This window comes from Tasmannia lanceolata, unplaced genomic scaffold (assembly GCF_043159265.1).
Source record: "Tasmannia lanceolata isolate RefF3 unplaced genomic scaffold, GAP_Taslan_0.1 ptg000012l, whole genome shotgun sequence".
Taxonomy (NCBI): domain Eukaryota; kingdom Viridiplantae; phylum Streptophyta; class Magnoliopsida; order Canellales; family Winteraceae; genus Tasmannia; species Tasmannia lanceolata.
The window spans coordinates 24,225,278-24,249,256 of record NW_027518689.1 but is presented as its reverse complement, the minus strand read 5'-3'; the positions used below and the strand labels follow the sequence as shown (position 1 = coordinate 24,249,256).

Sequence of the window (23,979 nt, the reverse complement as noted above, 5' to 3'; positions counted from 1 at the left end):
TGAAAAAAAAAAGGGATTTTCAATTAAGGAGAACAGCTGCCGGAGAGAAAATAAAACTGGAATCAGAGTGGGAAATTGACTGCCATATATGTATGATGTCAAAGAAGAAATCTATAAGTGAAAGTCAGTTGTTCAATGTTACGTTTGATAGGTCCCACTTAGGGTGGAATAAATAAATTAGTTTAGATATGTGTTGTTTACTTGTTTGTGGAGTTTTTTCTCAAGTTGTTTGGTATGTGTAGGAGTTTTAGAGATATGGGTTAAAATGAGTAGATTTGTCTGGAGATGGGAGTTTTAGAGGAAGTGAGTTTTCTATAGTTTTTAGAGGAAATGGCAAGTGAGTTTTCTATAGTTTTAGAGGAAGTGAGTTTTGGGGCTACCCTGTGATGTTTTATTTCATTCATTGTATGTGTAGGAGTCTTAGAGATATGGTTTAAAATGACTAGATTTGTTTGGATAGGAGTTTTAGAGGAAGTGAGTTTTCTATAGTTTCAGAGGAAATGGCAAGGAGTTTTCTGTAGTTTTAGAGGAAGTGAGTTTTCGGGCTACCCTGTGATGTTTTATTTCGTTCATTGTCTTATCGGCAGATTGACCGAATGTATGGCTTGTAGATGGTGGGACATCTTGTCCCCCTATTTTTCCTTTTTGATGGAATAAAAGTTGTTAGATTTCAAAATAAAAAAGAGGAAATGGCAACTGAGTTTTTTATGAGGTATAAATAACATGTAAGTAGTCTTTTTTTAAAGGGCGCTGAATTTTTTTCACCCCCAATTAAGGATAATGTGCCCCCCTTTAACATGATTTGAAGTCAAAAAGCGTTAGAGCCTTAAAGCCTGCCCACAATTCACGTTAAAAGAGAGGCTCATTTTCCTACAGGGCCAAAAAACCTTCTCCCTTCTATAAATCAATGAAGAAATTTATCCTGAAATTTGTGTCTTTGCACAAGCCACAAGGAAGAGAATTGACCCTTCCCTTCGCCCTTGGGTCAAGAGGCTAATCTTCCCTTTAAGAAGATCAATCATATTGCGAATCGAATTGGGTTCGTAACATTCAACAATCCAAACCATTCATCTTCATGGTCTAGATGGATAAGCCATTTGCCGAATTCCACCCCATATGGATGGTTGTAACCGTTTAATTTATGGGTTGTGAGAAAAGTGAAAAAAACATGGGCGGGTCGGAAAAGATCAAACCAATATGAACTGCTTGCATTACAGAAGAAGTATAAAGGCCACCGTCCTAGTAGGGCGTGGCAATAGAGATGTGGAAAAAAAAAAAACTTTTGAAAAGCACATTATTTGTTTTATTAGGCATATGGCAGCACAAGATTTGCTAGCAACCATCGTAGAAGGCATTTTGCGGATGGATTGTTGCATGTGAGAGAAGCCACACCGGCTCACTTTTCAGTAGATTTTGTCTTCATTCATGACGTGGCTGCTCTCACATGCAACAACCCATCTGTGAAATGCCTTCTGCCATGGTCGCTAGCAAATCCCTAGCAGCACATATATGGGTGGAACTCAATTACTTGAGTGGTCGGGAGAGAGAGAGAGAGGTGACAACCCCCTTTCTTGTTAAAATGCCCAAAATACTCTTACCTCATGAAATAACCAAAAGACCGTCATTTCATAGGCAGGGGTGTTTGTACATTTTATCTTGAGGTGGGCGTACTTTGGTACTTTACTTTTTTTGATGGGTTCTTTGGTACTTTACTTTTTAGCGAGATAGGGTACCTTATCTCATAAAAATTACAAAATATCCTTATTTTATAAAAAATGGCCAAAAGTCGATTTACCATAGCAAACCCACCCATGTGCTCCTCTAGAGTCACAAAGTCTATCCTCCGCCCCCTCTTTGGCTCTTAGGACTTGTCCTTCTTTGACTTGGGAGGCACATACCTCTCCCTTTCCTATAGCAAGATCCTGTACAATGACTTGCCCATAAACACAGCAGCCCACTACTCACAAAAGTAGAAACCTTTCTATAATACTAATTGTTCGGGTCCCCTTTACTCAGACCCCGTTTGGCACTCGTGATATGCTCCGAAATTAGGCCCAAGTGAACCAACCTCAAGTGAAATTTAGTCTCTCATTGAAAGGATGTACACGCTAGTAGAACGTGAAGAAAACTTGTATTGCACCACGGAAGACTTCACATGACTAAGTTTTTAGAGGTGACTCATAAATGGGGTGGGGGGGTCTCACCTATTTACAAGCTTCCTCCTATACCAATGGATTAGATAATGTCACTTGGCAATCTTCCAATTGTCAGGATCATCTTAAGACATGTTTGGCAACTACGAAAAATTATTCCATGGAATATTCATGTGCCCAATTGTAAAGGACGAACTCAGAAGGATAGAGGACAGAAAACTAATAAGGCACAAGTGGAGCATATGAAAAATCTCTATAAAAACAACAGTAAAAAAAAATATGCTACTTCAAATTGAGATTTTTTTTTTTCAAAATTATCGAGGGGTGCATCAATAATTAAAAATGAAGACCTGTGTAAAAAGGTGGGGGTGACGCCAGCTGAAGACAAGATGAAAGAGCACTGCTTAAGATGATTTGGGCATATCCAACGCAAGCCTTTGGATGCTCCAGTGACTCGTGCCAAGTTGATGGAGTAAAAAAGAATTAGAGGCAGATCAAAAACAATTTGGGTAGAAACAATTAGAAAATATTTGATGGTTAGGGAACATAACAGAGAACATGACCTTGGATAGGAGAGAATGGAAAAAAATGATCCATGTAGATGAACCCAACTAGTGTGAATATTAGACTTAGTCAATTTGAGCCGGGTAGATTCTTTCACCTTCTTCATGAAAATTTTCTAAATGATTCATTAGATGACCCCAACTAGTAGTCGAGTTGAGTTGAGTGTCGAGGGGTGCATTCTCCCATTCTATCAAATCTCTCCCTTCCCGCCAATCTCTCACAATTGGTTCTAATATTCCGTGAAAGTTTTTCATGGTTGCCAAAGCATTCCCTTAGAAACATCTAAGTTCTCCACAAAACAAAATATAAGAATACCTCTTGTTGCAATCTAAATTGGTGATCTGTTTAGGTGGCTTAGTGATGCAGGTACATCTAGGAAATCAGTGTGAACCAAGTACCATATCAAGTCGAGCATCTTGAGGAAGGTGTGCAGATTGAGCCACCAGTTCAAGAACAACTACCGCAGCAGCGTTCGGTTGTTTGAGCCGATTCTCCACAGCGGAACAATTACAGATGGGACTCCGGGATTAAATTGGAAATATCAGAATTCCAATGGACACTAGAACCCGAGGAATTCATTGATGCCACCTGCTGCTTTCCATTGTTGCCTCGAATTTCCCAAGAGTTACCCTTCTATTTCAGCCCATTGTTTCTTCTCCAAACCACCCCTTATACTCCCCTGCGCTTTTGATGAATAAAATTTTAGTTGCCTTTCATTGCCTCAGTTTGTCCTTTTGCCGGAAATTATCACCCCAAAACAAGCCATCTGCTGCTTGTTGCCTTCCCATGCATGCCACCTGCTTCTTCCCATTGTCGCCTCGAATTTCCCAAGAGCTACTCTTCTATTTCAGCCCATTGTTCCTTCTCCAAGACCACCCCTTATACGCTCATGCATTACTTAGTAAGAGCTGAGGTATTCCTGCACAGGGTAGCAAACGGTCAGATGACCAATCCGGAGTGGTTACTCTAGGAAGGCCCTCCGATGCTTAAGTCAGTAAATATAATGATGATGAAAGTTTGCTATGAATAGTAAATTTCGGATTCGGACCCTTACCTTTCAGCCTTTGGAGGCTACTTATAGTGGAGGCTTGGGTATCAGATTACACTTTTACCCTTGGGGACAGGTGTAAGCCTCTTGATTGGTAAAACGTTGCCCTTTTCCTATGCAATTGGACATGTGTAGGATTATGATTGGGCAAGGTTTACACTAAGACTTTCCTAAAGATACTGAGCCACATGTTGGTGTATGAGTGGAGGTTCATTTTGGTCCCATCACCTCCGAAGCCCTCACTGCTCTATTAGAATCAGATGGTGATCAGGGACTTTGGTGGCACCCTATGATTTGATACTAAATAACCTCAAACCAGGCCATCTTGTTCATTCAACATTACATTACAAAATTATCGACCAATGGCATCTATGCAATTTCTCATAAAACCAGAACCATTTCGTGACACACAATCGTTCAAACCAACCGCGTAAACGCGTCGGAAAACAACCGCATTTACTCACATCTATCAACTCTGCTGAAATAAAAAACATAAAAAGAAATTAAAAGAAAATGGAAAAAGAGCGCAAAAAACAAAACAAAAATCCTTAGTCACGGTCATGAGACCTTGTCGTAAAGACCCGGCTAAAAATCGAGCAAGCCATTGAATTATTAGTTTTCAATGGAAGAAAAGCCTTTTGGTCTTCGATCCTTTATCTTTAATTAAAAACACTAGGCCCACTTTGAGAAAATCCAGAAATTCCGTATAGCCTATTTGACTACCACCTTTGCTCTACCACTTTGAAAAAAAAAAAAAGAGAGACAAATATTTATTAAACAACCCGTCATGACCCTACATAAAGCCCGAGTAGGAATGAGATTGTGTTATCTTTCCTACTCCCTTCTTTCCTTTCTCTCTCTACATTTTAAATATATCTTTCTTTGCTGTTTGAAGTCCATTTCCCTGTTTTAGAGATACAATCATGGTGGATGTATTGAGTGAAGAACAGATCTCTGAGTTTCAAGAAGCTTTTTGCTTGTTTGATAAGGATGGTGATGGTATGTTCTACTCTACTCTTACGTCAGTGCTTCTTTGTTTTTTTTTTTTCCATTTCATTCTTATGCATTTTTTTTTATATAGTTTGCTTAGAGTGATGTATAGATGATGTTTTGATGGATTTCTGAGAGATTGGGTTTTGGTTTTTACTATTTTTTTGTGGGTTTCAACAATGATGGGTATATAAAACTTTGGATTGATTTCTAGGAAAATGTTTATTTTACCTTTTTCTTAGTTTTCGGCTTTTGGGTATCATTAGAAATGGCTTTTGGATATCATTAGAAATGGTTGTACTTTTGATGGAAATTGGATATTTGACTTTTCTTAATGAACCATCAATTATGTGTAAAATTTGAAATTATTATTTGGGATTTGCTAGAGACCTTCGCAGAAGGCATTTTGCGGGCGGTCTAGCAAATCCCTTATTGTTAAGTTCATTTTCCATTTTATTATTTGTAAGTAAAGTGGTTGATAAGGTTTTCATTCATTTGTTTCAAGGTATTTTTACTTTAGTTTATGCGATTTCAAATCTGGGTATTATGTATTCTTTTTTGTAGGCTGTATTACAATAGAAGAACTGGCCACTGTTATTCGTTCCTTGGGCCAGAATCCAACTGAAGAAGAACTCCAAGACATGATCCGTGAAGTGGATGTGGATGGCAATGGGACAATTGAATTTGGGGAGTTCTTGAATCTCATGGCAAGAAAAATGAAGGTCAGATTAATAAAAAAAAAGCCAAAAGGAAAGAAAAGGAATTGCTTACCTTGAAAGCCTTGTATGTAAATATACACAAAAAGTTGGTGTATAAGCTACCCTTAAAAGCTAGCTGTTAAGTAGAGGGTGCCCAAGTCTTTAAAAACCCTTCCACGTGGAACCCGAACAAGGGGTTACACAAAAAGTAAAATGAGAACTACGAGATCTTTTCCGAGGGATTTTCTCAGAGGGTACACCTGGGTTACTGGACAGTTTTTTCCCATTCTCGAGGATACATTGGAGTTACCATGCCCCAGCTCCATTACCACTTTGTTGGGCTAGGGTAGAAGCCACCTTAAAAGCTAACCGTTAAAAGCTAACCGTTAAGGGGAGGGTACCCAAAGTACTTACAACCCTTCCACATCCGGTCGCTTTTATGATGTAGGATCTTTTGCTTTCGCGTGGAACCCCAACATGCAACACATGCCCATTGATTTGTTACTTTTTCTCTTGTAGGAGACTGATGCAGAAGAGGAGCTGAAAGAAGCGTTCAAAGTATTTGACAGGGATCAAAACGGATACATCTCTGCCAACGAGGTGAATATTCGTTAACCATGTCTTCGAAGGAGATGAATGATCCTGTTTAGTGTATACACCATTGCTCCATGTATGAACATTATATTTCGTGTACCTTTGAATGGGGGACTTTCTGCCATCATTTTATATTAGAAGTTGTTTTATTGAGAGAAATGCTTTCTGTTTTTTTGCTTTTGTGCAGCTGAGGCATGTAATGATCAATCTAGGGGAGAAATTAACTGATGAAGAGGTGGAACAGATGATTAGAGAGGCTGACATGGATGGTGATGGGCAAGTTAATTATGAGGAATTTGTGAGGATGATGATGGCTGTTTAGTTCAATTTTATTCCTTTTTTCCACTTTCTAGAATTTATTATATCTTTGTAGCTGTTCGTTGGCTTCCTTCAAGATCATCCATCTTAGTCTTTGTTTTTTTCGTTCATGTCATGTAGACAAAGAAAAATGGATTCTTCAAGAAACAGAACTACATTAAAAGCTGTTCTTCTATTCTTTTACATTTAGTTCTGTTTTGCAGTTATGAAATCATTTTATCATATATAATGATATGTAGACCATCGATTTGAGCTGTTTCTAATATAACACTTAAATTTATTAAGCAGAGAATTTATATGATGGGTGGCAGTGAAAACACGTGAAGTTTAAAAAAGTAGGTACGGCCCACTTTTTTTGATGATCCAAACCGTTCATTTGTTTGGGCACAACGTAAATAGGTTGTGCCCCAAAAATCATTTCCATCGGATGATCATAACACTCCGATCTGTAGAAGATTCCATAAATGACTTTTGGAAATCTTCATATTCAGATCAGTTCAGATCGGAGGGTCAGGATCATCCTATGGAAATAATTTTTGGGGCACAACCTATTTACGTTCTGCCCAAACAGATGAACGGTTTGGATCATAAAAAAAAGTGGACTGTACCTACTTTTTTAGAATTCACGTGGCCACCCATCATATAACCTCTCAAGCAGAGAATACCTCTCTTGTTCATTTAAACTGCAACTCTGCAGACAAAAGTAAACCATGGTGGCCCTTATTGTAACTTCAAAATTTCATGGTTGAACTCACCCTTAAAAGCTAGCCTTTCAAGGGACGGTGCCAATAAGCACATCCAAATCTCTGTACTTTTTTAATATGGTATCTTAGCTTTTGCGGGAACCCCCAACAGGTATATTATTAATATTAATATGGTGAAAGGCATTAAGAGAGATGTCTACAGACCCAGCCCCGGTGCACGCAAATGGTCCATCATGTGGGCCCCACCTAAATCATTAAGCCATCTAAACCATCCAATGTATGCCTCAAACATTATATTTTAGAGAAAAATTTAAAAAGCAATGCTCCAAATCTAAGAAAGATACGTTAGAATCACTGTCCCAATGAAAAATTCAGACTAAAATGGCACTCTCAAATGGAGCCCACAAGGATGAACAGTCCAAACTCTAAATCATGTGACTGGATATAGGTGGGCCCCATTCTGTCTCATAGTATATATAATAAGTTCGGTTACTTAGATATTCCTAGCTGAATCTTGTGAAATATTAGCTGTCATTGACTGGATCAAGATAGGAAACTCCAGGTCAGCTCCTTGTTCTTTGCATTCATGTTTTCAAATAAACACTTGGGAGGAAAAGTCTCACATCTGCCTCTCTTTCCGATGATAAGAAAAAAATGCACCCTTGACTCTCATGGCTGTCATGGACGGGGACTGCTATTTTTTAAATGGGGAAATGACAGAAAGAATACCCTTTACACTCACAGATAGGATGATAAATGCTTATGTGGGGGCACATGGTGGGCATTGGATTTTTTTATGCATTACTAAAGTTTATTTGATTTAAAACAACACCAAATTGGGAATTTTGGATTTATATCACATGAATGGTCATGAATATTGAATCTAATAAAGAAAAGAGAAAAGAAACAGAGATTTAAGTTACTTTTGCTCAGTTCTCTCGTCGGGAAAGAAAAGGGAAGGGAAGGAAACTGACGTGGCAGAAAGGAAAGTGAAGGAAAAGAAACCTGACAGAAAACCTGTCAGATGAGCGTTTCGATGCACAGAAACCTGACAGAAACTAACATAAACTACAGAACTATGTGTTTTGTTGCAGGAAAACTCAATAGAAACCTGTTAAACAGAAACTGTGACAAACTAACATGTAGAATGATGCCGACATAGAACCTAGTCTAAAATAAGTAGGTCCAACCCTCTGAAGTCAATCAAAATAAGAAAACCATGACAAAAAGAAGCTGAACAATAACAATGCCAATCAAATTATCACAAATATAGAGTTGCCAAGATATAAATCAGGCAACCAACATAGACTTGACATAAAAACTACATATGTATGCCAATAGATCCTACTAACAACAAGTGGATAGTACCCAAGAAGAAGAAGAAGAAGCCCCAAATTTCAGAGATGAGAAACACAATAGCAAATTTCTCCCAAAAATTGGCCAACAAAAAAAAAATCTGTTTGCTTACAATTACTGTTGAGCATTAAACACGAAAATGATACCCACAAAATCGTGACCCGAGAATCTCACCCATAAAAAACCCACTAATCTGTTGACAGAAACCCCAACCCTAAAAACGAAAATGATACCCGAAACCCTAACCCTAAAAGCGAAAATGATAAACCCTACAATCCACAAACAACAACAATCCATCACAAATAGCAACAATCCACAAAATCCAAAAAACAACAACAACCCATCCCAAACCCAATTAAATCCAGCACCTAAAATCGAAGGAAAAAATGACAGAAGCGTTGAAACCCTACACAAATATCTTTGAAACCCTACCCAAAAAATGATAAAGAGGAGGATGAAGAAGAAGAAAAAGAAAAATGGAGGTCTAGTTAGTGCAAAAAAGTGAACAAAAGAAGAAAATAAATGGCAGAAGAAAAAGAAAAAAAAAATGACACAAGTAGCAGTAGAAGAAGAAGAAGAAGAAGAAGAAGAGGGGAAGGGACTTACCGGACGAGTGGAGGTGGTCGTGCCGGCGAGCCGAAGATCAGCGAGAGTTCTAGGGCAGAGGAGTCGAGAGAGGGAAAAAGTTGGGGAAAAGTAGAGTTTCCGATGTAAGAGGTGTGAAAAGGGCTTTCCGTGAAATCACAGAAACCCCTTTTCCACATTTTTTTTAAAAATTTCCACGTAAGTTAAAAAACCTTCCGTGGAAAGTAAAAGAACAACCAAAAGCAAGGTTTCCGCAGAAAAAAAACCCATGTTTCCAGGGAAAACTAGGGGAAAAGAAGATAAAAGAACACAGCATTTAGGAGTTCAGATGCATTATCACTTTGGAGTAGCTCTTTGAAGTCTCTCTAACTAGTAGCAGGAGAATAATTAAGTTGTTTAATATCTAAGACCATGACAAAATAGCTTATATTATGCATTATTAACCAGTTCAGTTTTTTTAGGGGAAAATAAAGGTGTTTATATTACTTCTAAATAATCTAACTCATTTGGTCGCATCCTATGAGTCATCCATTTTTATTAAATTATGTTTGGCATGCATATTTCAAAATTGGGAGGTGATTTTAGCACTCCACTCTTTTGATATGTAGCGAAGGCTTCTTGTCTTTTAGTGTTTAAAGGGCTGTCAAATTGAATCAAAACTCTAATTGTAATTTAAACTCAGATTAAGGTTTTGTTCGAAAAAGCCGAGAGATTTGATTGTCGCGTCGTAAGAAAAAAAAAGAATAAATGGGGAAGAAAAAATGTTTTTTTTTGTCAGAAGGAAGAGTTGTTCTAGTTAGTTTTTCTGGCAGTTGGGGGGCGGGGTGCATCTGGTTGGTCAGCTTACTGTTGGGGGGCGGCAGTGAGAGCGTAAGCGGCTCTCTTTGCTCATAGAATGGGCGGGCCCGAAGGGGCAAGCGAAGTCATCAGCCACACGTCCTTTCTCCTATATAGAAGATATACCCCGGCTCATTCTCGCCCGGCCAAGTTGCATGTTCAGAGGCTCACCTCCAAGTATTGTCACGGACTCGTCTCGTACTTTTATTTAGATTTCCCAAAAAGCTTTGACAACACCAATTAAAAACTAAAAGACAAGAAACTTTCGCTACGTATCAAAAGCGTGGAGTGCTAAAATCAATTCCTTTCAAAAATTAGTACTCTGGAATCAAATTAAATTATGTCTACTTGAAATGGAATCATTTCTGCATGTAGTTAGTTGGCTAGTTAAAGAATAGGATTGTAGTTAGTTGGCTATGGTGACATCCAGCCAATGGGGGAGCCCTTTTCACTTGATTTTAGCAAAGGCTCCCTCCATTCTAGCATTCTCCAATATATAGAGGGATTACTACCTAAAAAACTAGGGATTGAGCCTTAGCTCAATGGTCAAGGCTTTGTTCTTCAACCTAGGTCGGAGGTTCAATTCCATCTTCCCTACTAAAAAATATTCTTACACTTAACTTTCGTGATGCCAAATATGTCCCCGTGACAGTAGTCACCACCCTATTTAGCAAAACGCCATTTTCTTTTTTGAAAAAATTGCATTTATCAGTTTGCGGTTTAATATCCCATTTAAAACTTTTACGATCCGTGTTCTAGGAAAATGTTTTAAACATTAAACGTATTAAAAACGTTTTTTGACCAACTTTCCAACTTTATGCTCACTTTATTTTGTAAATGACAATTTTAAAGCATTTTTTTTGTATTTCCGTTATTTGAACCAACACTGTATTTTTTTTCAATGGTGAAAGAATTTCATTACTGAAAATGAGACCAAGAAAGTCCAAGCAATACAGTCAGAGAAAAGAAATAGATTCAGAGAAGCGAGGGAGGAAGAAAATAAAAATGCCCTATGCTCTCGTTGTCACTCCTTGTCTTTCTATTCTATCTGCCTCCCCATTGGCAGATCGCCTTACGTGTTGGAAGGAGACTGAAGCCAAATCCAATCTATCCTGAATCTCGTCAAAAAAGGTTGCAAATATCCAGGAAGCCACGTGTGGTCTTCTTAGCCATCTGATACCATTGAGAGAATCCTCTTAGACTATAATCTTACTTAGATCAACATAGTGGAGCAATCTAATTCCTTAGAGAATAGCACAAACTTCAGCCTCGTTAGCATCTGCGACCCCAATTAGCTCACTAAATGCAAATACATATACTCCTTCTTCATCTCCCAATAAACCTAAAATTCCATAAGGTCCTCAATTCCTCGGTTTTCAAGACTAGGGCCATCAAAATTTAGTTTTAAAATTCCGTGGGCCAGTGGGCCCAAGCTCTATTAAATTCGGATTTTGTCCATCACGTTTTATTTGTGTGCCAAATCTGCCAAATCACGGTTTGCTAACTATGGTCACGACACATTGTGCCACATATAAACGTCCTGTGAATCTAAGAACTTGGAACCTTGCATCTGAAGGGAAGTGATATATTCACCTCTTCTTTTACTTAGGACAGCCCCCTCTAGTGTATTTATGACTACTCTTTTACACTAGAGGCAACTGTCCAAGGAAAAAAGGGGCGAATGTATCATTTCTCCCTCCCGACATGCTAAAATCTTTCGCGCGTTCCCCGATAGTTCAAGTAGCCGACAACAATTTTCATTTCTTACCATATATGCTTCTTTTTCTAAAGCTTGCTTTGTAAGGTTTTACGTTCATTGTCTCCATTCGTTACGTTAATCTGAGCCGTTGAAACAGAAATAGACAACAGGGGCATGTTAGTAGCTTGAATCGCAAGGTAGTTGTCTCTTTTTAAGTTCCCTCTGATTTTCATTTTTACCATGAAAACCCAAATCCAAAAACCAGTAAATTTCAAGAAGAGTAAAAATGCAGTGGCTGAGTCAAAATGCAGTACCCAACTTGAAAAGAACGGCCTTGAACTCATGGGTTGCTGTTCAAGACACGTTCCTTTCAACACCAAGGTACTTTTTTTTTTTTTTTCAATTCCTCACCTTTCTTTAATGAGTTAATTTTTGTGGGTTTTGTCTTTCTTGTTTTTTTATTCTTAGTCTTTGTTTTTTTGTTGCTGTACTTTTTGATTTTTACTTGTTGTTGGGATTTCTGTATCATTTTACTTGATGGTTTTCTATGTTTGTATTTTAACTTCTAATGATTTTTTTAAAAAATTTATGTTTGGTGTTGAAGGATGTTTATGAGAAGAATAAGGTGGTTTTTACAGTCTCAACTACTATGCTATGTGTTGGGACGACTTGGGCTGGTGAGTTGCATTTGGATTGCCTTTCACTATTGATTTAGTTTCATCTGGGTTATATTCTGTAAGGATTTCCATCAGTTGAAATGTAAGCATTTTCATGGCAAGAATGAACTTGAAATATGATTATTAGAGGTAAACAGAACCCATGTGGCAATTTCTCTTTGTTAGTTTGGTTAGAATACTTCTAGGCATGTCTCAATGAAGAAGATTTTTGCTGGCCAAGCCTCTCAAACAGTGACCGTTTGATTAGGAACATTACTACAATTAAGAGTCAAACGAGAAGTAAAAAATAAAGTATTGTATGATTTTAACATTATGATCAAATGCATTGTTGGAGAACTCCCAACCTAACTTGTGTCACGCCCTGACCCCACTCACTCTGTAAATATTGTCTGGTTCTGGGTCTTCTACCCTCCCCGGTTTTGTTTTTTAGCAGCACTAACCATGCCCGACCCACCCACTCCGAGGGGCTCGCCCCTTTGAGATGTTGAAAACACGTCAACACAGGGAGAAGGAGAGTTCACATATATATCCTAGGAACATTCTCTCCCTCTCCGATTTGGGATCTTACAATCCACCCCCCTTAGGGCCCAGCGTCCTCTCTAGCACATCGTATTGCGGGAGGTATGGCTCTGGTATCATTTTGTCACACCCCAACCCCACCGTGTAAATATTGTCCGATTCTTGGTCTTTTATCCTCCCCGGTTTTGTTTTCCAGTAGCACTCGGCACGACCCACTCCACAGGGCCCGCCCCTTGGAGATGCTGAAAACGCATCAACATAGGAAGAGTGGGAGAGTTAACATATATAGCCCAGGAACTTTCTCTCCCTTTCCGATGTGGGATCTTACAATCCGCCCCATGCGGGATCTTACAGCTTGGAACACATTTTCGGTTTCTTTAATTGGTGTTCAAGAAAAAAATTGTATTGTGAGATTCATTTTACTGTTTTTTTTTAATGGTTCATTTTACTGCTAGTGTCAAGGGAATTGGTTTAGGCCTGGTACAACAAGTTACCTTCACTGGATGGGGAATCTGTTTGGTTTTGGTAAAATGATGCAGAGTGTTATTTTCATTGAATCTCAAATTCTTAACTTAGTAACAGTTACTGGAACTTCACCCAAGAGATGATGGTTCTTTTTCCTCGACTGTTCTGCAATATAGGATAATCTGCCATGTAGTCAAGTGCGGACTGTTTATCTCATTTAAATTCATACTGTGATAGTTTCAGCCTTCATAAATCTCTTATGATATACATCTATCAGAATTCAAAAGAGAAACAATAAGGGAAAAGAAACAGAGAAATAAAATGGCCATATAGAAAGAGAACCATCCTGCATGATTTGTTTCTTTCTTTCTTTCTTGCCATCTTTTTTTTTTTATGTTATACCATATATCTATATGGTTAATATGATAGCTTCAAATCATTTTCTAACGACAAAAATAACATCACAGGTTACTCTGTGGGAAACCTTCATCAATCAAATGTTGAGAACCACCACCAGTCAATTGAGCAAGCTGTGAGGGATTATATTTTGTTATGTTTTTCAGACCATGTTTTTAGATGTTGCTTTTTTTTTGAAAGATTTATTGTTTTTAGATGTTTTTAGATGTTGCTTTTGTTCCTTCCTCGTTGCAAACACACTCATATTATTTCTAGCTGTAATATTTTACTATTTCAAATTGGCATTATTGTATATTTTATTGATTTTTTTATGTTCTACTCATAGTAGGAAAATACTACACTTATCAACTTACAGTGGTCGTTAACTTGCAGAAATGAATTAGTTCCATACATTGGTAATGTTGTGAACAAATGTTCTTTTTCTTTGCTCATAATTACCACTTAAGGGAAATCTCCCAGTACTTTAACTATGCTAAATCTTTATGTTTATGTTTGGATTACTGATTCACTTGCGAAAGAGGGAATGAGTTAACAAGTAAGAATCAAGTATGAGTGTTATCATTCAAAAAAGAAAAAAAAAGCAATCAAGTAAGAGTAGTGGAACGATGGAGGACATAACGATGTAACATAACCATACTGTTCGTTTATAATCTGATAATTTGTGAATTCTTTTTTCTGATGGCTAAGAGAATAATTCAATTAACTTGCAATCCAAACACCTGTAGAAATGTAAAAGCAAAATGTATGAAATAGTTATGCCTCAAATATCTACAAAAAAAATTGCTAGCCCTTTTCTGGTAGTGTGCTATGAAATTGAATGATCACATGGTTGATAAATAGCCATGGAAAAGCCTAGAAAGCTGTTGTAAGAGCTTGACAATAATACACACCAAGGCTTGCTAAAAGAATTAATGTGGCCATCTTGATGTAGGAGAACTCTGCCATTGGTTAACATTTTGACATTCTATTCATTTAAGATGCTTGTTACCAAAAGAGAAAAAAAAAAGAAAAAATACGGTCCATCATTTAGCTTTTGGTTCTCAAACTTACTGAAATTGTCATTGAGTCATTGATGTACACAGTTCCAGTCATCAGTTTCATAATCACCTGTCTCTTCCTCTTTTGTGATATCTTCTTTGTCTTTCTACATGGAACCTGGAATTATTCAAGGGTTTAACTTCCAAAAAGTGTAAATTTTGGGATTGTAAATGTCAAATCCAGAATCTAGCCTCTTATATTTGTTAAACTCACATACAAAATGATCTTTTCTCCTTCTAGTCCTACTTGTGCAAACTTTCCCACCTTGATTTAGTGTGCAAAATGATATTTTCTCCTTCTAGTCCTACTTTTGCAAACTTTCCCACTTTGATTTAGTGTGCAAAATGATATTTTCTCCTTCTAGTCCTACCTTTGCAAATTTTCCTACCTTGATTTGGTGTGTCTCATTTTACCAAGGGCTAGGATGCAATTTCGATTGAACTGCACTCGTGGATGTGGATTGTGGCCGCTCATTCATTTACTGGTCATAGTTATGGAAGCAGGTGTGCTGGTTTTCATTATATTACTTTTGAGTAAACGACATTGATATCCAGTGTCGCATTATCACCAATAAACCATGATTACACAAGGTCGAAATTGTATCTTCTACATCTCTGTTCCAATCAGGATCAAGTTTCAAAATCCCAATATTGATCAGTGTATCAACTGGTGGCCAAAGAGATATGTATCAGCTGTATCAACGCCAAATCGGCCATATCGGTGGTATGCTTGTGAATCAGGTGATAGAGGTATGCTTGTGAATCAGGTGATAGAGGTATGCTTGTGAATTGGGTGATAGAGATATCGATGGTCAAACATGTCAGAATTTTGTAAAAATAAAAGTAAATACAAAAAAATGATTGAAAATTGTCGAGGACTCTCTTCAACCTCATCTCTTTGGTCAGCCTTAGTGCCACGCTTACAAATTGAAAATTGCCTGACTGAAGAGCTATACTCCGAGGTCTTGAATGCATCTATACTTGCTGCAAATTGATCTTTATACGTTGGTCTGAAGCTTGCAACCTTTGCAATATCTCATCCTTCTTTTTGAGCATCTCATCTTGTTGTTGAAAATTCTTAAATGATGATTTCAAGTTGGTTTTGATCTAGACCCTTGGAAGGGTCTAGAGGCGATTCAACTTTTTGTTCTGTTTCCAGAGCATATATCTTTCGCCTTGGGATAAGATCGGCAAAGGAATAAAATCCTTTCTAGAGCGTATATTCTTAACGGTGATTTCAAGTTGGATCTCGTACCAAATGATGTAGGGGCCCAAAAGATTTGGAATGCCTATGTGAGGAAATTAGTAAGGTGGTTGAATCAGGAACAGGGCCATTGGATTGGAGTTGTTAGAAGGTAAGGACAATGGGAAGAGGAAATTAAATAACAAATACAGGGCTGTTTTGACAACGCAAAATAGGTTAGTGAATGGATGCTTTGGTCAAGGAAAACTGGTACTAGAAGTAGATAATTGTGTTAGGGTGGATAGGATTACTCTTAGACAATCTCCTCTAGACCCTGGGTGGCTAAAGTTCAATTCCGTTGGCTCAAGTATTTGCAACCTTGGTCCAACTGGAGTAGGGGAATCCGTTGAGATGAGCCCGTGTTCATCAAGTGGGCTTTCTCCAGCCCATAGGGAAAAAAGGGCTCCAATCAGGCTGGGGTGAGAGTGATCCTTCAGGGTATCATGATCATGAACATCAGTGATTTGGGTTGGACTTTCGTAGCGGGTACTCCTTTAGTGTTAACTGATGGATGGACCGTAGTTGTTCTCATCCTTGGAGATTTGCGGATATGATAGATGATAGGTACCCCGAAATAGAAAATAGGAGAAGGAATGGTGGTTCTTTTGGGAGAACCAGTCCCTCGAAGAAAATATAAACGTCTACAATGATCTCAATTTTCAACACAACTAAGACTCTACTACCAATCGGAATTAAGAATAATCAAAAGAAAACTAAAAGATAAATATGAAAGATAGCTTAAACCTAACAAGCCAACGTCAACAGTTGGTTCTTGAAATCCCTAAAATCTGGGGACTCAACACTCCCTTCCCTTTGAAAATTGCCTTGTGCTCAAGACGGATGCTCTTCTTCCTCTTCTTCTTCCTTGTCACTGTCAAGAACTTCAATCAACTGAAATTGGGGAAACTTGCATTTGTGGCCGAGAACAAAGCGTTCATCACAATTTTAACACAACCCTTTAGAACGTCTGTCCTTCATCTCACCTATTGTAAGCCTTCGAAGACCCTTCAGATCTGAGTATTCATATTGAGCTCAATCGCTGTGGCCTTTTGAAGTATCTGGCCATGCTGGACTTTCTCTTTCACCATCCGTGCTAACCCAATATAGCCTCATTTAATATCTTTGGACATAAGACCTGAACTTCACTTGCCAACTCATCCTTAAGGCCTCTCACAAAAGTACCAATCAGGGCCTTCTCAGTCCACCCTTCCACCATATTTGACAATTTTTTGAACTGCTTTGATATTCTCTAACCGTACTTGTCTGTCGTAGCTTACTAAGGGCTGAGTCGAAATCCTCAAACTCAGTAGGCCCAAATCGAACACATAAGGCTATCTTCAAGTCCTTCCACTCCATATTTTTGTGTACTTTCTCATACTATTGGAACCATTGTAGCGCTTCACTCTTCAGATGGAATGATGAAAGAGTCACCTTCATATCTTCTGCAGTTTGATGGAAGTGAAAGAATTGTTTGACGCGATACACCCATACCGTAGGATCTTCTAAACCATCAAAGCGACGGAACTCGAGTATGGTGAACCTCGTTTGGACAGATCCTCCCGCTGTTCCATACTTTGAAGCGTTGTTTCCTCTTAATTCCATGTGGGAAGAGGTAGCCTTGCCACGGGAAGCCTCTTTCTCAACGGATTTCTAGTTTTGACTTTCCATAAAATTGGAAAACATCTCTGCCAGATTGTTAACAATCTCGTCCAACTTCTCCACTCTCTCTTCCATGGTTGATTTGTTCTTGGGTTGACTTCTTTTTGTCATGCCAAGATCAACCAAGCTATGATACCAAAATGATAGGTACCCAGAAATAGAAAATAAGAGAAGGAATGGTGGTTCGTTTGGGAGAACCAATCCATCGTACACGAGCACGAAATTGAATGATAGGTACCCAGAAATAGAAAATAAAAGAAGGAATGGTGATTCGTTTAGGAGAACCAGTCCATCGTACACAAGCACGAAATTGGGCTGAAATCTTCTCTGCGTTTTCATTAAGAGATAAGAAAATATAAACTTCTACAATGATCTCAAGTTTCAACACAACTAGGACTCTACAACCAATCTGAATTAAGAATAATCAAAAGAAAACTAAAAGATAAATACGAAAGATACCTTAAACCTGACAAGCCAACGTCAGGAGTTGGTTATTGAAATCCCTAAAATCGGGGGACTCAACAATAGAGGAGATCCATGATCGAGTTGAGGGGTATGCCGTTCATTTCCAACATACTTGGAGATCCATTAACTCTAAGGAAGATCGGCTTGCTCGATCTAGAATTTCCCGAGTTGCTTTGGAGCTCTTCGACACACTTCCCCTTGATGTTGTTTTCATTGTTCTCGCTCGATCTGGAATTTCTCGGCTTGCTTTGGAGCTCTTTGAGAACGCGCCCCCCTGATGATGTTTTCTTTGTTCCTATGCTCTGTACCTTTGTTTTTCCTTTGTTGCATCGACCAGCTTGGTCGCTTCTCTTTTTAATAAAATCATCTATCATTCAAAAAAAAAAAAAACATGTGTGGAGCTGATGTAGATCGAAGTGGAAATTCAGATTCAATAGGTTTTAGAACATAGATCAGGTTTAATGTAAGTTGAAGGAACTGTTAAATTCGAATTTATGAATCTCAGGTATGGTTCTTTAGATCCAAGTTCTAGATCTGAGTCCCTTCTGAAACTTTGTTTCGCAAAGATCAAAAGAGAGAACATATAGGAGTTTTCTGATAGCAACAAACGACATTAATACATCTTCTAGGACAGAATTCAATCAGCAGGATAATTAATCCGGCCAAATCAAAATCTTCTTGGTTCCAAGGTTTAAAATTTCGGTTTCGGACATAGCCGAAACCAAAATTTCGGCCTAAATTTCAGCCGAAATTATGGAAAAAAGTAAATTTCAGATTTTTTTTAAAATTACATTTTCCTAGCCAAGATTTCGGATTTATGTGATTTCGGTGTCGGTCCCAAACGAAATCCGAAATTTCAAGTGAAATTTCAGTTTTCGGGCGAAATTTAAAACGATGCTTGGTTCTAGTTGAAGCAGACAGATCCGCTTTGAAGTAATTCAGAAACTGAATCATATAGGACAATTGTGTCAGTTCAATGGTACTAACTACATTTCAGAGATTCAGGTAAATGAATTCTGAACTGAAACAATTCAGTCCTGCTGTTGAAATCCAGTGGTTCCTGGTCATTAACCATTTGGGAATTGGTTCACCTCAGCCGCATCTCATCTCCAAAAGGAAACAAAACACAAGTACCAGCAGCCTTGGTTCAGTACAAATTTAGATGCTCAACCGAACAGATTAATCTAGTCCTATGTTCATGATTTTTAGCAATTTCTGGATAGATCCAGATCTTTGTCAACAAGTTCAGCTTGTGGAGATGGAGAAGAACAGATCTGGTAGCAATTTGACGAACAAGAGTTGAGGCTATCAACTAAGAATTGCTTTAGTCGATGCCATCGAAAAAAAAAACAAACAAAAGAATTGCTTTAGTTGCAACAATGATACCAAGTCAGTGATCGACAGTCTCTGTTGCAGAAATTCTGCAACTAAGGTTGCCATTAAAGGTTTATTTAAACAACTATCTAAGTTCCATTTACAGTATAGCAAAATATTGACAATTGTCTACAGATCTAGCTTGGTAAAATTAGTAGACAATCTGCATCTAATCAGTGAACAAGAGACTGTTCTCATTTTGGCAGAATGCTGCTAATTGAAAGCTTCGGTTGAGTAGAGAAATGCTGCAGATCTACTTTGAACTACAAAAATAAGTCTCCTGGAATAAATTTCAGATCAGAGAACCGTGGGCAGAGATATAACTTCTGAGTGTAGATTCTTCATGACTTTATAAAGCTTTTACGGGAGAAATCTAATTTGGACTGTACCAATGGCATGGAATTTATGAGCAGAATTCAAGAAAGAAACAAGACAATTGTTATAATTGAATCTTCATGACAAAATGTTTACAATCTAATATGGAAATGATAACGGAGAGGACAAGAGATCCTTACTCGAAGAGTTCTCCATCGCTCTTCCTCGGAGGGGAAAGCCATCCTCCTTGAGCCCAAGGCTCTACAAGAACAAACTTCAGACACTCACAATCTTCTCAAAATCTGGACTGGAAAAATTGACAATTATTGTAATTGAACCTTCATGACAAAATGTTTACAATGTAATATGGAAATGATAATGGAGAGGACAAGAGATCCTTATCGCGAAGAGTTCTCCATCGCTCTTCCTCGGAGGGGAAAGACATCCTCCTTGAGCCCAAGGCTCTACAAGAACAAACTTCAGACACTCACAATCTTCTCAAAATCTGGACTGGAAAACTTGACAATTATTGTAATTGAACCTTCATGACAAAATGTTTACAATCTAATATGGAAAAGATAATGTAGTGGACGAGTTCTCCATCGCTCTTTCCTCGGAGGGGAACCTCATTGAGCTAAAAGACATCCTTCTTAGGTCCAAGGCTCTACAAGAACAAACTTTGGACACTCACAATCTTCTCAAAATCTGGACTGAAAAACTGAAATTCCAGCAACTACATGTCTATTTATAGGCAATAGGAGACGGATCTAGCCGGGGTGTGTTGGGGGGTTGTGTGGGTGGGGGGGGGGAGGTCGGGAATCCTCATTGTCCTATCTATTCATGTGATTAATCAAGGGATGTTGGGAAGAATGGCATTGATGTGGACTGGAATTCTCCAAATCCTCGAGACTTGGCTTGCTCGCACCACTGGAGTCAATCTAAGTTTCAACCCATACCAGGCAGACTCTTCTGAAGTGATAATTGTACTGCCGGCCATAGCCGACCTGAGGATCATGATTCCGGTGTGGAAATCGAAGGTGGGATCCCCGTTTGACGAGCTTGCTATTTTTTGAGGCCGAAGGTGATCAAAGTTCTTCTAGTTGATCTAGTGGGAGATATCTGGAATCCTGCCCCATGCTTGGAGTGAGGTAAACTTCAGAACTGTTGGAGAGAAGATTCACCATGTTGAGTGTATTTCCTCATCTTGGCATCTGGGCTGCAGATATAAGGTGGGATAACTGTTGATAAGTGTGTCTAGGCTGGTGTCCGATTCTCTGATTCTTCCTGCTTCCATGGATTCCGGCATGGTGTAGTTAGTTGCCAAGAAAGCTCTTGGCAATAATCTGGTTATTTCGTTTTTGTTGGTATTTTTTTCCCTGAATAGCAGCCAAACATTTTTGTTGGTATTACGTGAAGATTGTGGTTAAGAGTCTCCAATTTGTTTTTGAACAGAATTTTTGTATTTTGGCCTCTAATGAATTACTTGAATTATCTAAGAGCCTTAATTCCATTTATGTATTAGACTATGAGCAACGAATGTGAATTACTTTGGAAGGTAGACAAGAGTGGTTATTTATGGCTAAACCTTACTATGGTCACACAGTTGGCCCTTTGTTTGGAAATTTCAGTAATATTTAGAATAATTGTACATCCCCTAGAGCCATAGCTTTCATATGGTGTGCCATATAGCGTAAGATCTTGAAAGGAGACCAAATATCTTGAGGAAATACATGTGATTCTTCCACTTGTCTATTTTGTGGTTTTATGAAGAAGACACTCACTTTTCTTTCTGTCAATTGTCCTTGGACATCACAAATTTGGGGGTTCTTGGTCGAACTATTTGAACTTCCTAATCGTTTTGAGAATTGCGAAAATTTAGTCAACCTTTCGAAATGTAGTATTAGAAGGCTTAAAAATAAAAGGTACCCATGCTTATGGAATATGCAATATTCTTCTTCCATCTACAATATGGTTGGTTCGAAAGGAGAGAAATGACTGTTTCTTCAGAGGCATAATGAATTGCTCAAACACTATAATAAATAAAATAATAGTTGAAGTGTCTTAACCTACAACCGTCTCATCAATTCAGTGATAACCCTCTTTTAGAAATAATTAATGATTGGGTCTCTATATTTGTTAACCTCGCCCCTCCATAACGACCCATGATATCTCGTCTAAGTTTGCTTGAGGGTTATAAAATTAAATTTTTGTGGTAGTAGTAAATTATCCTTGGACCACTTGGTCTGATGGTTGGATAAAATTAAATTTTGATGGTAGTAGTAAATTATCCATTCCCTTAGCGAAAGAAGTGTGTATTAGTAGTGATATGAAGAACCGTTTATCGGAATGATTGACTATTTTTTTATTTTTTTTTTGAAATGGGGAATGCTTGATTATTTTATTCCTTTTATTGACTGTGAAGGGAATTACAGAGGTGATAAGTGAGCTAACCTTGGGGTTGAATGTACCAATTTAGTTTGTAACTCTAGGCAGCCTATAGTTTGAGTTTTGTGTATTGCAAGCTATTTCTTGTGTTTATTTTTCTTGTTAGCTTGTCTAACTATAGTTTGTTGTCTTTTTTCTTTCTTTTTTTTTTTTTTTGAATGGTTAGTGTGTTGTCTTTTATATATTATAAATTTAATTGTTCGAGAAAAAAGTCAGTTATTTAGTATTTGTGTTAACCAATATGACTTTTAGTGGAAAGGTATATGATATGATTTGCATTGGTATAGCAATAAAAAGCCCTACAATGATGTATACTTATGTAAACAGAACAAATGATGATATTGTTCATTTTATGCGATTTGATATGCATTATGTATTATACAACATTTTTCCCACACATGAATATTCATGTATCACGTCTTTCATGTTTTTGTATTTTCATATGCAGACCAGTTTTGTGATACTTGGACCAGAAAATTTTACTGGTCCACCCTCCCTGTCGATGCAATCAAAGAGAGAGAGGGAGGGTTTTTATGCATATATTTTGACTGATGAAAGTAAATTCTGTAGTATAAAGGAAGAGAGGCATTGGATGGTCTATAAGGATCCAGTGTTAACCTAGAATCCTGGTGTATTGATATATCCCTTATTTATTTATTTTTTATGAATCTAGTATTACAATTTATGATATTTGTCCAATTCTCTGTGGTAGTATCATGAACCTCGTCTGTTTATGCTTTTGATTGGTTTATGCTGTGTTAACCCTGTCTGCTGTCTTGACTGAACTTTTGATTCTTGTTTTGCAAGCAGATGAAACGCAATAATGACCGTGCACATATTAGAAAGACAGCTAATTCTGGAAATGTCAGCGTTTCAACCTGTATTGCCATTGCTGTATCCTCCTTAATTATTGGGTTTGTTCTTACTCCTTAATTAATCTTTAGTTTGAGTTAGAAAGCAGAACTTAATATTTTACATTAGAGTATTAGACTGCTTCCCATTTTAGGTAACGATGCATTTAGATTTAATTGCCTTGCTTCTTATTTCTTTAAGGCTCTGTTTCTTTCCATGTAAAAATGGACGAAAAACATAAGACAAAATTTTTGCCCATTTTTACGTCTTCGAAAGAAACAGAGCCTTAATGAATGACAGTCCTTGGCTTGTTTCCCTCAAAGTTGCATTCAAATTTTCTTTTTCCTTATGTTTTATCGCTAGCCCATGTATGTCTTAGTAAAACTTTGCAACTTTTGCTTACATGATCATTGTTTGATTCCAGGTTCGGACTGGGTTGGCGAGGTGGAAAAAGGAACACGAATAGAAAATTCCAGGGAGAACAGCTGAATTCGCCGGGACACATAATTAATCCTCGGAAGTCGCACTTCCGTTCCAAAGTCAACAACGTTTCCGTCAATAATACTATTAATCTAACTGTAGGAAATGGACCGATGGAATTATCAAAGTAAAGTTGCAATACCGAACATATAAAACATAAACCAACTGAAATAAATGAAATAATTACCCCGTACTTTATACATAGATATTGCTTCATCAAATCAGTGTTTGAAAATTTTAAATAGATAATACTTTTGAGTGACAATAAAGTAAAGAGTCAGAAAGACTTATGGGTTGAGGGTTAAAACCTGTTGTGGCAATATTATGCAAATGGCCTGTTGACGGTTGCCTCAACTAACGGCTTTTGGGAGTGGCAATATACGACTTGTGTCTTCTTATTTTCGTGAGTTCTCACAAGCCCATCAAAAAAGAAAAGACAAGCTGGGTCTTTGCAATTATTAAAACTGTAGTCCATATTGATGAGC

At 37.9% G+C, this 23,979-nt stretch overlaps 2 protein-coding genes across 3 annotated transcripts; both read left to right on the top strand.

The window, feature by feature from the left end:
* The first annotated feature begins 4,527 nt into the window (after positions 1 to 4,527).
* On the top strand, positions 4,528 to 6,610 carry LOC143887130 (calmodulin-1-like). Of its 2 annotated transcripts, none has more exons than XR_013254075.1 (4): positions 4,528 to 4,764; positions 5,320 to 5,477; positions 5,973 to 6,123; positions 6,235 to 6,364. XR_013254075.1 is itself a non-coding variant. In XM_077391234.1 (4 exons), the coding sequence occupies exons 1-4, from the start codon at positions 4,689 to 4,691 to the stop codon at positions 6,367 to 6,369; spliced, it is 450 nt and encodes a 149-aa protein (XP_077247349.1). In that variant the 5' UTR covers positions 4,533 to 4,688; the 3' UTR covers positions 6,370 to 6,610. The 2 variants fall into 2 exon arrangements, 1 of the variants encoding a protein (XP_077247349.1); XM_077391234.1 differs by having other exon boundaries at positions 4,533 to 4,764; positions 5,973 to 6,053; positions 6,235 to 6,610.
* A 5,428-nt stretch (positions 6,611 to 12,038) lies between these two features.
* Positions 12,039 to 23,692, top strand: LOC143887743 (uncharacterized). Its single transcript, XM_077391912.1, has 4 exons — positions 12,039 to 12,223; positions 13,675 to 13,739; positions 22,973 to 23,076; positions 23,439 to 23,692. The coding sequence occupies exons 1-4, from the start codon at positions 12,115 to 12,117 to the stop codon at positions 23,623 to 23,625; spliced, it is 465 nt and encodes a 154-aa protein (XP_077248027.1). The 5' UTR covers positions 12,039 to 12,114; the 3' UTR covers positions 23,626 to 23,692.
* Positions 23,693 to 23,979: the final 287 nt, after the last annotated feature.

Bases quoted from the DNA above. Each gene is read 5' to 3' on its own strand.
- LOC143887130 (XM_077391234.1), top strand. From the start codon at position 4,689: ATGGTGGATGTATTGAGTGAAGAACAGATCTCTGAGTTTCAAGAAGCT. The intron at 5,478-5,972 runs GTCAGATTAATA...TTTCTCTTGTAG, and splicing joins TCATGGCAAGAAAAATGAAG to GAGACTGATGCAGAAGAGGA. The intron at 6,054-6,234 runs GTGAATATTCGT...GCTTTTGTGCAG, and splicing joins GATACATCTCTGCCAACGAG to CTGAGGCATGTAATGATCAA.
- LOC143887743 (XM_077391912.1), top strand. From the start codon at position 12,115: ATGATTTTTTTAAAAAATTTATGTTTGGTGTTGAAGGATGTTTATGAG. The intron at 12,224-13,674 runs GTGAGTTGCATT...ATAACATCACAG, and splicing joins TGTTGGGACGACTTGGGCTG to GTTACTCTGTGGGAAACCTT. The intron at 13,740-22,972 runs GTGAGGGATTAT...TTTTGCAAGCAG, and splicing joins ACCAGTCAATTGAGCAAGCT to ATGAAACGCAATAATGACCG.